At 42.0% G+C, this 14,146-nt stretch overlaps 1 protein-coding gene across 1 annotated transcript; it reads left to right on the forward strand.

Moving 5' to 3' along the window:
- Positions 1-3,237: 3,237 nt before the first annotated feature.
- On the forward strand, positions 3,238-5,591 carry lratd1 (LRAT domain containing 1). The gene is made up of 2 exons (XM_067482492.1): positions 3,238-3,420; positions 3,878-5,591. The coding sequence occupies exon 2, from the start codon at positions 3,915-3,917 to the stop codon at positions 4,701-4,703; it is 789 nt and encodes a 262-aa protein (XP_067338593.1). The 5' UTR covers positions 3,238-3,420; positions 3,878-3,914; the 3' UTR covers positions 4,704-5,591.
- Positions 5,592-14,146: the final 8,555 nt, after the last annotated feature.

Consider the following 14,146-nt stretch of genomic DNA (forward strand, 5'->3'; position numbering starts at 1 on the left):
TTCATTCCATATATACACACGGGGCACCGGTGTAAATAACTGTCATCCAATATTTGAGTAAGTGTCAGTATGCACAATGACACGCAGACAGAGGAAGTAATTGCAGAGTAATTGTTGAAGCAGCTGCGACCTTTACACGGGGCTTGGCTTTTCTGCTGCCTGTTCTCTTTGGTTCTTTCCTAATATATCAGAGAACTCTCTCTTAAAGTGCTCACCAACTCTACTACAACTGGACAAAAAACATAGCACACAAATGTATTTCCCGGTGTGATATATTATGCACTGTATTATATTTGCACTGGAGGAGCTGGGAATCAAACCTCTGATTCTGTGATTGGTGGACAACCCACTCTCTCTGTCTCGGGTCACGACTGAAGACACGCCAAACGACAGCTTTAGACTTATCAAATATCAGTCACTCCATCTTATGTGCCTTTACAACAGGCGTGTGATAATACTGCTCTGTAGCTGACCCTGCTCTCTGACCTCCCTGGAAAGGCGCAAGCAAAAAGATTAGTTTCCCCGCAGGGATCAATACAGTATCATAAAAAAGCTTACACTGTATTTCTGCTACCTTAGTTTTTATACAAGCAAGAAAAAGAGGGGAAAAAGATTTTTTAATGATTTTGGGGGATTAAAGGACAGCAGATCACAATACCAGAAACATACAATGATATGTGTACTGCAGTGCCTACTGTACAGTACATACTGATAAAGTTGGAATAAAATATTTTTTGCCTCTTCTTATGAAATTTGTGTGACAATGTGACTTATTCTTAACAGAAAAAGTGTACATCTTTTCAAAACTTTATTAATCAATCAATTTCTTCCAAACACATCGCAGTGAAAATTAAAACACAATTAACCTTTGAGAAAAAGAGGAATGTGTCTGGAAACCAAATTATTCCACCTTTATGGGCAACTGTGTAAAATAAGCACTGTATGTTATGCAGGTCTTTAAAATATTGACATGACATTTTTGTGGGTGCTGACATCAGCTCAAACACACACATACAAAAACAACTGTATGTACTGTATACAACAGAAAATCTCTTCTCACTTTTTTTTCCCTATACAACCCACTCTAGCAGCTCTGGTGCCTCAAGGGTTTATGGCTTGATGTAGTGCTGTTTCTTCTCAACAGACACACCATGATATTGCATGTGCATACCCAAATCTTTCTCACTCTCCCACTCTCTATAAGGTCTGTAAGTGTGACTGCATTCAAATGCAAACTACAGCTTTGTAAGCAACAGACTGATAAAGGTAGAGAAAGACAAAGCTTGCATGTGAGTCAGGAAAAAAGTGATGTGCATGCATTTATGCATAATTTTGTGGACAGCCAAATGTGTGAGTGAGTGTGTGAGTGTGTGTGTGTGTGTCACTAATTTATCTGTATGGTATGGTGCCACAGTGTATATGATTTAGTTAGTAATTAGGGAATTGAGACGTATCCAATTATTGAGGTTGTGAAATATCACACTGTCTTAGTAGTTATTCCAGTAGTGTCTGCACTCTGCCTTATTATTACACCAGCTGCATATATGATTAGATGTGTGCATGTGTAAAAGAGAGAAAAGAAGTGGAAAGAGACTGAGTAAGAAAGAGAGGGAGCTAGTACAGTGTATGTGTGTCCAGGAGAGGAGGGAAGGCAGCATCTACAAAGGAAACTCATTTCTGCTCATACTAGATTATAGGTCGCAGAACCACATGCCTGTGAGAGCTGCAGCCAAAGCCGCTGCTGACAGTCCCATGACATCTTTGTGTGTGTGTGTGTGTGTGTGTGTGTGAAGGGACACTGCCTAAAAATATCTTATATACATTTGTGCATGAGTTTAAAAGCACATGGACACACACACACAAACATAAAGGTAAGTACTATATCATAAATTATACCTCCCACTTGCAGCTCCACTTAACATAAATTACAGGGTGATCAGTCTGGTACATACATGCACTCAGATATACAACATAGAAAGACATACCCATTTCTGCATGGGTGACTGTTTTTGTCTTTTGAATGTGTGTGTGTTTGTGTGTGTGTGTGTGGCAGGAAGAGGGTGGTAATTCTGCACAATCATATCTCACCTACTCTCACTGCTCTGCCTGTCACCAGTGGAAACAAAGACCAGCGACTGTTCTATGTCAGCAACTGGAGAGCTGCTATCACCAGCCATCTGGGAGAAGGAAAAGAGAGGTACTCTGAGGAGCGTTTCGGATGCTACAAGACAGAAAAAAAAAAGAAGAGCAGATTTCTCATGTGATGGTACTGTAGACAGAATAACATTCGCTCCATGGAAAGTGGTCTGAGTTAAACGGCAAGAGTGTTGTCACCTCTGGGCGGCAGTGATGAAAAGAGAGAGGTGACTGCAGAGTGAAGATGACATAAGTGTACTTACATTTATCTTCCAAGCACAATATTCAGATATACAATATATTATGCATGCAAAAGTGAGTCACAGGCTGAAATTGCATATGCATTTCATTTGAGTCATATTTTGTTCCTAGACACAAAATCAATGCAAAGTAAAATATTATAGAGTTTGTACTAATCTCCCTGCAGACTCCTTTGTTTTGTTCCTATCTTACACACAAACACACCTGCCTCCACCCCCTCCTTTCAGCCTCTACTAGGCAAGCACACACACACACACACACACACACACACACACACACACACAGAGGCAGATATGAGAGAAGAGTGATGCAGTGCATGTAGTGTAGTTAGTGAAGCATGTGCAAATAACTTACAAGCTCCACATGGGAACTGGAGGACAGAGACTACTTGTGTATTCTGGAAGGTGGAAACACATTTGTCATGTCCTGCAGCAACAGTGTGCATATACGATAAGGGCGCCGTTTTGGAGCGTTTATGAGATAGTAGAAGTGTTTATAGCACATCAGAGCGCAATAAAAAAACTGGAGCTTCTCTCATATGCTCGTCTTGAGATATGCAGGCTCTTATCACTAGTGACTGCTGCCTTGAACTTGCCTATACAGACTGATCATGTTGAGAATTCCACAGCTCTCTGACAACAAAAACCATGCCACGGTAACAGCCGCCTATCGCAGCCAGCCGCCCTGCGCGCACCTGATTGGCTCTTCTGGCTGAGTGACACACTTCTCCGCGATTGCCATTGGTCCTTCGGTAATAAACCGGAGATTTGGCTCCAGTAAAAAGCCACTGGAGGTGGAGCGCGCTGGGTGAGGCGGAGCTCTCGTTGGTACTTAAATGGACTTGGTGCTGGGAGAAGTGAAGTTGCAGCACGCACGACAGCGGGAGCGGCGCCCGGTGCGCGAAGCAAAAAGTGAGAAACAAGTGTGAGAAGAAAGAGGGAAGGGAAGAGAGCAGGGGCCAGTACAGCCCTCTGTACTAATGGACCATAAGGATATTTAGCAATTTGCCCGGGGAGCGCACAGGTATTAGTTTTCTCCTGTTTCTTTTCGTTTTGCGCCGTGCGTAAAGAGACAGGACCGGCGGTGCCTTGTCTTTCGTCACTTTTTAAAGCAGGATTCAGCTCCCGACCATTTCCCTTCTTTTCCTTACTGCTTCCGCACGGGACCCGTTTAATATTCCACCGGAATTAAAGATTGACTAATGGGTGGGAAGGGAGAACAAGGCAGTGGATCATTGATTGTGTTAGTGTACTCTGTCGGTTCAATAACTCGAGAGAGCTCTTGCCTCTCTTATGGGTGACCGCTGAGAAGTGTTGAGTGCTTTCTTAGTGTACTGTATCATCTATTGACCAAAGGGATTTAAATGCAGCCAAGCGTCTGTGCACTGCGCGTCTTGTTGTGTGAAATTTGCCTGACGCTGTATTATACGCTATTTTCACCTCCCTTTCTATTTCTCACCTTTTCTCCCTACCCCTCTTAGACACCGCAGTCCATGCCTCTGCCTTGCCAGGTCATTGATGGGAAATCAACTGGATCGGATCACCCACCTCAACTACAGCGAGCTGCCCACAGGGGATCCGTCCGGGCTGGAGAAGGACGAGCTTCGGGTCGGCGTCGCCTACTTTTTCTCTGACGAAGAGGAGGAGGTGGACGACCGCACTCCGTCCGACTGCGGCTTCACCAAGGACCACAGCCCGGCCGAGGAGGGACCCTTCTCGTTCAGCGAGGTGGAGTACTCTGCGTTCTGCTCCCAGGAATGCATCTTCTCCAAGCTGCGGGAGAACGAGGACTTGAATGTGTACTCGGCCAAAACTTTGCTCACTATGTGCAAACCAGGGGACTTGCTGGAGCTAGTGGCCACTGCGCAAGCCCCCCACTGGGCCATCTACGAGCAGGACGACCAGGTCATCCACCTGCACAAGGGTGAGATCCGCAAGGACAGCCTGCTGGAAATCAGCAGCGGTCGCCACGGAAGGATAGTCAACAATCGGTACCGGTACCGACCGCTCCCCCCTGACCTGGTGATGCAGAACGCAGTGGGACATCTGGGCCTGAGCAGCGAGGAGATATGCTGGACCAACTCGGAAAGTTTCGCAGCCTGGTGCCGCTTTGGGAAAAGGGAGTTCAAAGCCGGAGGAGAGGCGCACTCAGCGGAGCAGCAGTATTTCCTCAAAGTGCATCTGTCCGGCAGCGGGGTGCACACGCTTGTCTTTCGCAGCCTGGAGGACATGATCCGGGAGAGAAGGCGGGTAGACGCCAGTGGAATTCTCAAAGAGCTGTCTTTGGTTAACGGGGAGAAGGAGTGATCAGGGATTCCGTTTGATATCCTCTCCTCCACCCATCCACCCCCCCTCCCCCCCTCCCCCAGCTGCCTCCTCTCGCCAACGCGCACGGACGCACAGTTTTGCGCACACACAAACGTACTCGCACCACGCACACAAGCACACAAACGCACGCACATGCAAGGACCTGTTGGTTTTGGACAGTCTGTTTGCCACGGACGGACCCCGGGCTGCGTCTGGACCACTGGCACTCTATGGGATTTTCATCAAATTGCACATTGTTGTTGAAAACTGAGAGAGAGCGACCATATAAACAGACAACGCCCCTTCAGATTAGAATTCCTGCTGAGTGGGACACATGATTTCCACCAAACTCATTGCCCCGATCAACGAAATCACCAGTACAACCTGCACATAGCGCACACGGCTCGGTTTGGTTTTCTGTTTAATTTCTCGGGATAATGGAATTGGCCCCTTCTCTGCATAGGGCGCCTGCTGCGACAGACCAGACGGTGAGACCGGGATAGGGAGAGATGTGGGGGGGTTATGAAAGATAGGATCTGGGATGGCTCTCGAAAAAGTCTCCCATCTATTTTTTTACTGTTAGCTTTAAGACGGGACTGACCATAACACAAATCCAAGCCATTTATTCATAGACCTCTGAAAGTCCCAAATGGCTACGCAGTTGCCTAAATAAAGCGTTTTGGCTTGTTCAAGCTCCCCTTTTGCCATAACAAGAGTATTGTCCTTTTCACAATGCTGTCATCCTGCTCCACAGCACTGGATGTATGTGTAAATTGTATTCATATATTGATTTCAATTTGAGTCCCTTATTTTTGTATTTGAGTTTAGTGGATTTAACCCTGCCCTCTTTTTTTGTTCAAATAAACGGAGGTTGAAGAATGAAAACAACCACTTGGTCTAGCAGGTGTTGTTTGGTCACAAATACACTGACTCACGCATACATACATACACACAGGGATGAATTATGAATTATTGATTCTCTGGTGCCTCCTAACCTACCTCAAGTCAAAGAGGCTTTATGTATCTCCACTGTGTTTGGAGGTAGTAAAATGGTCATCAGCATCAAACCCATAAAGACTATGAAAGATCAATACAGCCGGCAGGAGCAACTGGCAGCTGTTGGGAAGAAACTGTATTTGGCTATGGGTGTGGATTTTATCTTACTGGTATTTAGACCTTCACACTAGCAGTATTAAAGTTGTGCTTTACATTGTGAACAAGATGTCCTCCATACAGTGTTCATGGTGAAGAAACACCTTGTTATTATGGCACCTGTGTTGTATCAGCCTGCAGTGGCTTTGTCTCTGGATTGATGTTATTACTCCCCTCACTATAGGACTCAGACAGTGCCTCCGTTTTCTCGGGCTTCTGATCTCTTGTAGTAATAACAAAGGTGAGATCAATCACCTCACTAGTATAAAGTCTCTTGTGTCCTTAGTAATTGAGTCTAAAAGGACCAGGGAATAGATTTATGGGAGGAATTTGCTGTAATGTCTGTCTTTGTCCAGGCTGCCAGCATGCTGCTCCTGTGATTCATTTTTGGTTGTGTACATTAATGAACAGTCAGTGCAATGGAGCTGAAAAGGTATTCAAAATATTATATTGTCACTATGCCGGTTGTCTGGTTAAACCTGGACTTGTAGGTACTCATGATTTTAGCACCAGTGTGGTTATAAAAAACAGAGCTGCAACTGATCTGCCTAAAAATCCAGCTGGAAGGGAGAAGTAGACAAAGGGTTTGTGCGAGAGCATGCGGGAAAACCAGCATGCATGCTGGGATTTACGATGTGCGCTCGTCTCTGCTCGGACTGATTTTGTGTGGTGTGTGTAAGGTGATGTTTGTCACACTGACAAGCTCAAAAAGATGAAAGTGTTCTGTTCCCTGCGTATAAGTGTGTTTGAGCAGCACATGTTGCCCCTCAGGTATGTTTTACTGCACCTAACAATACGGACTAATCAGCCCCTAACTTGTAAATGTGCCTTGAGAATTTTTTCTCCAGCTATTGACTGAAATTCTTTATTCTATTGGCTTTGCTGTGAATATATTGACACATTTCCTGTTTTGTTTCTCGGCTTTACTCTAATTCTCTTTGCTTTCTATTGCTAAGGACTTCTCTTTTAGTTCCCCTCACTGCTTTACTCTCCTCACATGTCATTGTTGTACCAACGTCAAAAACCACAGTGTTACCATGTCCTGTAAAACCACATTAACATAAAATCTGTCTATTTAAAAAAATGGCGAAAATGCAATATGATGTGTCAGATAGTCCCAACTAAAGCAATTTTCAATAAGCCAAAAATGTTCGTCCTGCTAACATGTTTTCCAGATGGATTTAGATAAACATCCTTTTACTGTTGTTACATCCTTCTGCTGTCTGCTCTCACACCTGCTGATGACTGCTCTGTCTGTTCAGTACATTTTGAACAGGCTTGACGATAAATTGAGCTTGCCCCAGGTGGGTGATTGTGTGTGTGAGTGCGTCAGACGTCTAATGAGAGTTTGAAAAATCAGGGTACTGGGGCAGCTGGTGTTAGGGTTTGTATGTTTGTTTGTGGTCTGTGACTAATAGGCCTTAGAGATAGACTTACTAGTGTGTGTGTGTGTGTGTGTGTGTGTGTGTGTGCGTGTGTGTTTAAAAGATCGAGCACCAGGCAGACAATGCACACCACATTGTTAGCTTGAGGCTTCTGCCGTCTGACATCACATTGTACGTGTGTGCTCATCAGTTTCAGCTCTATATAACAAAAAGGTCTGTGTGAGCTGGGGAAAGTGTCAGACCAAACCATCAAAGCTGTGAGTGTCAGGTTGTTTGTGTGAGCCCAGACAACTCACTGTGTATATATATCGTCCATATGCTGTTATGTCCATGTATATTCATGAAGGTCTGCATCTTTGTATGCATCAGCAACAGCGTGAAAGTGAATGCTGTTACTAGGGAAACTCCAGCCACTCTGGTACTGTACATCCACCGAGGACTTGTGTCTCCATGCGTGTGTGTGACTGTGCAAACCTTTTCAGCTTAAAGCTAGTTGTTAGCCTTAATAGCTACTCATGTAAGACAAACATATGATAACCAAATCTCTCTCTTACCCTCTCATTTTCCCCTCACACACACTTACAAACACACGCACACACACACACATAGATAAGACAGACTACATGTGAATTATATACATCCATGCCACTGCACAAAGGAACAATGGCTGGTCCCTAGTGAGTTTGTGTGTGTGCATGCGTGTGTGTCTGTGTGTGTGTAAGTGGTCGCACATCTGGACAAAGCAGATCGCAGCTAGCATGCTACTAAATCACTAAATCAGTGGTCTCAGAGGAGATGTTCTGGGGAGGAGGGAACAAGACAGAATATCCTGTCTGCACGATGCCTTTAAGAGGATCTCCCTCTAATCTAGACACTGGCCTGGACTCCCAGCAGAGTCAAATGTGTTGTTTTTCTCTTCCTCTATTATTTAGGATGGGTTTTTTATTGGACAACAGTGCCCATACAGCTGGTGATGTAAATCAGGCAATGAGAAATGGGTTAGATGCTCTTGAACCATCGTTAACAGTGTTTTCCTCTAAACATCTGTTGTAAAATGTGTACATACTTCGCATACAGTAATTGTATGTTTGAATGACGCTAACATTTCAAATTTATTGTATGCTGAGTTGTAATATAATTTACCCTAACTGTGCCCTCAAGGCACTGTCTTTGTGTGAGAAAGATTACACCTTTAATAGGTTTGTAAACCGAATTCTGTTGCAGGGATTACCGACATGGGGAGTCAATATAATGTTAGTAGAAAAAGTCCAAAGTTCTTGCACACCAGTTCATCTTTTACCTTTTTTCCTAGGATAACACATTTATCATGCAGCTTCATTACTGTACACAATGTGTGGACACAGTCATTTATTTTGAGTTCATCCTACACACACCTGCCTGTTACTATACAAACTCACGAGCAGCAAAGCCATAGCGCAAAATAGTCCCCAGGAAATGAACTACTGTATTTACCTTTGTTTAACAAAGAGATACAGCTTGGTAGGAACCAATGGTTGAGGCCCACAGACAGGGTAGAAAAGATGCAAAGTGTTGCATGACAGACAAACTCACTGACTATGTGGACAATAAAAACAATGTAGTATCCAGCCAGCATGTGCTCTAAAGGAAAACATCTGCACTGTCGGACTCACGCTTTTGCTAAATAATGAGATCCACTGTTATGTTGGCAAAATAAACATGAAGCCAACACTAGCAGCCAACTAGTCTATTTGAGCACAAAGAGTGGAGACAGGAGGAAACAGCTAGAGCTGCTTGTCCAGCTACTCTGTTAGTGACACTCGTGATGCCATAAGCTCAGTAAACCGAGAAGCCTTTAGAGATGTTGTGCACTGTCATGCAACAGTGCACAATATTTCAGCTGGCTGACTTCATCAGGTTAAGATTGAGATTCTAACTTTTGGTGGTTTTTGGTTAGTTCGCTTCATAAAGGTCAAACATGCCAAAACACAGTGGAAAATATTGGAATCCCCGGTCTGTTGGGACATGCGGTGCTAAAAAATGACACCAGCTATTTAACATTCTTCCAGCACTAAACCCTGAGGCATACAGCCTGCTATTGTTAACAGCCTGTATGCTAACAATATCTGTGCCCTGCCCAGCTTTACATGCAACCGATGGACTAACTGACATGCAAATAAACACCTGCGTTCAAACTGACACTGTGGCTAGAGATCTGCAATCTGTCGACGCCCGTTTGTTCAGTTTAAATGTAGTGTCACGACTTGGGAGAATGATCCAAACCATGGTTTCAACTGTTTCTAAGCAAGATTATATTTGTACCTCAAATGTACATGCCTTCCTTTTTCTTCTAGGCGAAAAGTACAATAAACTGTACTTTGAATATCAAAAGTAAACTTTGTCGTTATGCAGAGTTTCTCCTGTCAGTATTACACAATTATAATGGCGGAGCTGCTTCCTGATACCCTTCAGTACTTTCATCAGTATGATCATGATGATATTTTGTATGCAAGATCCAATGTAAAAGGTAGCTAGAAAGTACAGGCAGTAAACAAATAGAGTTAAAATGAAGTGTAGAGGACTGGAGTAGACGTGGGAAATAGTGTTTGGAGACAGGCAGCTGCACTGAATCATCTTTAGAGTGTTTGGCAGCTGCTCTTTAAAGGCAGTAAAACACATATTCAGTTTTTTGTATAGTAATGTGTTTTGTTAAATCCTTAAGATGATAATCAAAAAAAAAAAAGGGAAAAAGAAGAAAAAACTTTAAGATAATAAAATCCCAATGGAACCATTTTCTACAGCCCATAAACTTTCTATTCTAGGGACAGGTGCTCCAACATTTGACTGTGTTTCACTGACTTTAGGGACTAGAGTGCCTCAGGATATGTGCTCTGCCACAGCTGCTCTGTCCTCTGTGCCTCTCCGCCCCCACCAGGAGACAGTGACTGCTAAATGTCAGCAGCATATTGTCAGAAATGGCTTCAAATATTGTAGGAATACCTTTCATTCGTTTGGTGTTGCTGCTTTACAAACATTACAAACGTGTACATTACATTTACATCACTACTGTAAATATGACAATGTTTAAACACATTTGGAGGGAAACAAAGGAACAGCTTTCACAGGGACAGAGACATTTTCAGGACCACATTGGTAGGGTGAAATTTGTGAGGTTAAATCTAATTTGGATGAGAATGAAATAACAAACTTTGACCGCAGGAGTCATTTCCCATTTCTTTGACAGCAGTAGGTCCCATTAACAAACACATTTTGTAAAAGCTCTATCACATTTTCTCTGAGGTCTGCCAGAAAAGCAGCCCTCTACCCTTAATCCAGCTCAATTTAGCTGCTTTTTTTTTTCTATAATTAATGTGCACGGCCACAGCTTCTGAAACACATTTGAACACAATATTGAGCAATTTGCAACGATGAAACATTGATGCACATTGAATTTTTATGAAAATATTCTTACTGTGGCCACAGAGCGCATGATTTAAATTAAATTCAAAGGATAACACACTGCTTTGGCTACTCTGTGCAGGTCAGAAAGAATGAATTCACTGTCTGTCTTAAAGACACTTCAGCAGCTCTGTCACAGGTTTTCACCCTGGCTTGACCGGTTAAAGGACAAATATTGTGCCCATCAGTCCACTCTGCAGGCATGACCATTTTCTGTGTGGCCCTTGTCCTCGTCCTTCCTTTTCGCTTCTTAACGACCGAGAAGAGAAATTGCCCACGGCCTGTGGCCCTGGCACAATCGCAGTGTGATTAATGTGACGGACCTAACATAGCCCTATCTTTCCGTCTCTGTGGTTTTAACCCTTCTTTAAAAAGTCACAGGGAAAGGTTACTGTAAATGTCATTATGAGCATTTCACAACCTCCCAGCTGCCCTGCTCGGAATAACCCACCACCAAAATGTCATTCTCTTAACATTTCCTCATGCTTTATACTCCTGAGTGTTTCCTCGGTAAAGGTTTATAGTTTACCGTTTCCTTACATTACTTTTTACACCCAGAAATTTCATTCACTTCTTTCACAATTGCACACTGTTGAATAATGCCCTCAGTGAATTCATTTTCAAAGGAAGAGTTTGAACTGAGGCTCATTTTTTTTCTCTTTCTCTCTCTCTTAGTCCCAAAGCACAAATGTCATCTGAGGATTCTCTCTCTCTCTCTCTTTCTCTCTCTCTCTCTCTCTCTCTCTCTCTCTCTCTCTTTCCCCTGATAAAAACTTAGAGAGTCCTGCTAAAAAACAAGTATGTGGTCATTTGACAGTCAGAGTGAGGTCTGCTGAGGCTGTTTAACGAGTCAGAGGTTGATGAATAAGCACAAAGCTCCTCCAGACCTTCAGTGTATGTTTGTTTATTCACAACCACTGCTCATTCTGACCTCAATACATCAAAAGCTGTGTGAAAACCTAGAATTCTTCTCATATTTTTAAGCCTTTTGATGACGTAGGGCTCAATATATATTCACATTTTCTGCGCTGGATTTACAGAATGACTTTTGTAATCAGAACACAAACCCACTGTGAATTTGCACAAACATCATTGGACAGTATGTTGATTACTATGGTTTGCTAGAAGATAAATTCAAAGGTGGTGTCAAAGTATCTTTTTTCCACCTAAGCAGTTTAGGTTGAAGGTTGAATTGTTTGAAATCATCTTCTGGCTTACTTGTTGGATGAAACAGCAAGAGTAAGCAACCGCCAAAACTTGGGAACTTATTAGGGAAAAAGGGTGAGAACTAGTCTGAATTATCACATAAATTAAAAATAATTGATACACACAGTCCGGAGGCTCTTAAAGCATGTCTTGCTTTATTACCTAATATAAAAACAAATTGAGCTTTAAAAACAAATTTGATGTGTAGGTTTTTATAATACATTATCCCACCAACAAATGCATAGATACATTAATAATATTGTGAACTAAATCAGGGGCAGTAAAACAAAATGTATAAATTATGAAATTTAAAGCCTGCATTGAAGTTTTTTCCTAGAAAAATAACTATAATAACCAACAATAATAATTGTTCAGGAATGTGATAATAAGTGAAGTGAAGACCTCTAAACAAAAACAAAAAACTATAAATGTGTAAAATCCCTACTAACAAGTGATATTATTCTTCAGTAAAATATTTCAATCTGCGTGTGGTGCACGCTGATTACTTATCCTTACACTATCTATAGTTAAATTAACAACAGCAATATTCATAATATGGGTCATGAATGTAGTTTAACAAACAAGAAAACTGCCCTCTTACCTGCAGCAAAGAGCAACATTTGTTTTTCAAGTTGACATTTAAAGACATTTCTTCCGTTGTAAATAAAGACTAAACACTATCAAAGCTTGTGATACTTATTAGTCTTTAGCAACAGGTTTGAGAAGAAATCACAGCTCGTTGGTCAACACTACTGATACTCGTGTATCGGTGATGGTGTTGTTTAACAAAGCTTAATCACATCCTCACCGTTGAGCAACCTTTAAAAACACACACACTAACACCAGTACACACACACGTTAATGCGTCACTCCAGCACAGACATGTCCTCTCACACACACAAAGAGAGCAACACTTATACACACGTCCAACCTTCGAGTGGTTACTATTTTTGAGGACTGCATCCTCCCTCATATCTCCACTGATGACACACACCTGCCAAGAAAAAACCCGAGTTGGGACACAAAGTCACTGAAACACTTTGCAGCTTTTTTGATAATTTCCTCCTTGATTCCTTTACAGTCATCTCAACGCTGTCTATTCACACCCACTTCACAGTGACCCATGTGGAGTTTTGTATTATCGCCCACCTGTCTCTGGACCAATGGAATGTTCCAGAAATATTAGTCTCTGTTTTAAAAAAAATACTACGTTTTTCAATAACTTATTCGGAAAAATCCCAAATTTAAGGTCATATACAGGAGAAGAAATTAAAATATGCAGAGTAAGAACAATGGACAGAGGAAATACAGAAACAATATGTTCGGTTGGCATATTCAATAAGTGTTTACAGTAAACTGATCAAAATAAAATAATGCTGAACATGCATGTTCATGAGCAGCCAAAACATTCGGACAAGGAAGCTGGTGGATAATAAACCCTAAGTGTCACGTGTCCATGTTAAATTCAAAATCAGGATCTTTTCAGTGAATAAAGATGTTTCTACACACGGTTACTGGAATCATAATTGATTAACAGGCTGATGTTTTACCTGCCAACGCTATGCAAAAACAAGTTTGAAAGTTTTGTTAGGACCATATAAACTAACTAGCAGTAATAACTGTAATCAGTTGTTTGTTGTTGCAAAATGACAAACCCACATTACAGAATGTTAATAAACAGGTTTCTGCTGTCCCATAACATATTGCAGTCCTATAAAGCTGAAGAATTAAGATGAGAAAGATGTAAACATGACTTATAGTCTACAGCCATGCAGCTCTGTCTATCTCTCCAAATGTTATGCAAAGTATACAGAAAGCCAGCCAAGATGCATTAATAGCACTAATGTCATTGTACAGTGTGTGATATTAAAAGTTGTTGGTGCAAACATATTTCATATAATAAAATGAGAAAAGTTTGAGCCTCCTCATGTGTCCTCTAAAGTCTTGGTCTGCCACCACCCTTATGCTCTTGAGCCCAGCAGAATCTTAAGAGGATGTTTAAGTCACATGCTTGCTCGTGATTTACTGGTTAAGTCTGTTGTTTTTATCAATATACCAGTGATTCAGAGCCAAGTGCAAACTGTAAATGTGGGAAAAGAAAAAAACAGAAACAGACTTTGTGCTTTGTGGTGGTGCTTCGACCTAAATGTGAACATGATGACAGTGAAGATTTTAGCTTATTGGAGAGCAGCAGAACTAATGTTTACTACTGTATGCTAATATCTGTTCATTGTCACTGAATACAAAGCACACCTGAGATTG

This window comes from Channa argus, chromosome 17, assembly GCF_033026475.1.
Source record: "Channa argus isolate prfri chromosome 17, Channa argus male v1.0, whole genome shotgun sequence".
Lineage (NCBI taxonomy): Eukaryota > Metazoa > Chordata > Actinopteri > Anabantiformes > Channidae > Channa > Channa argus.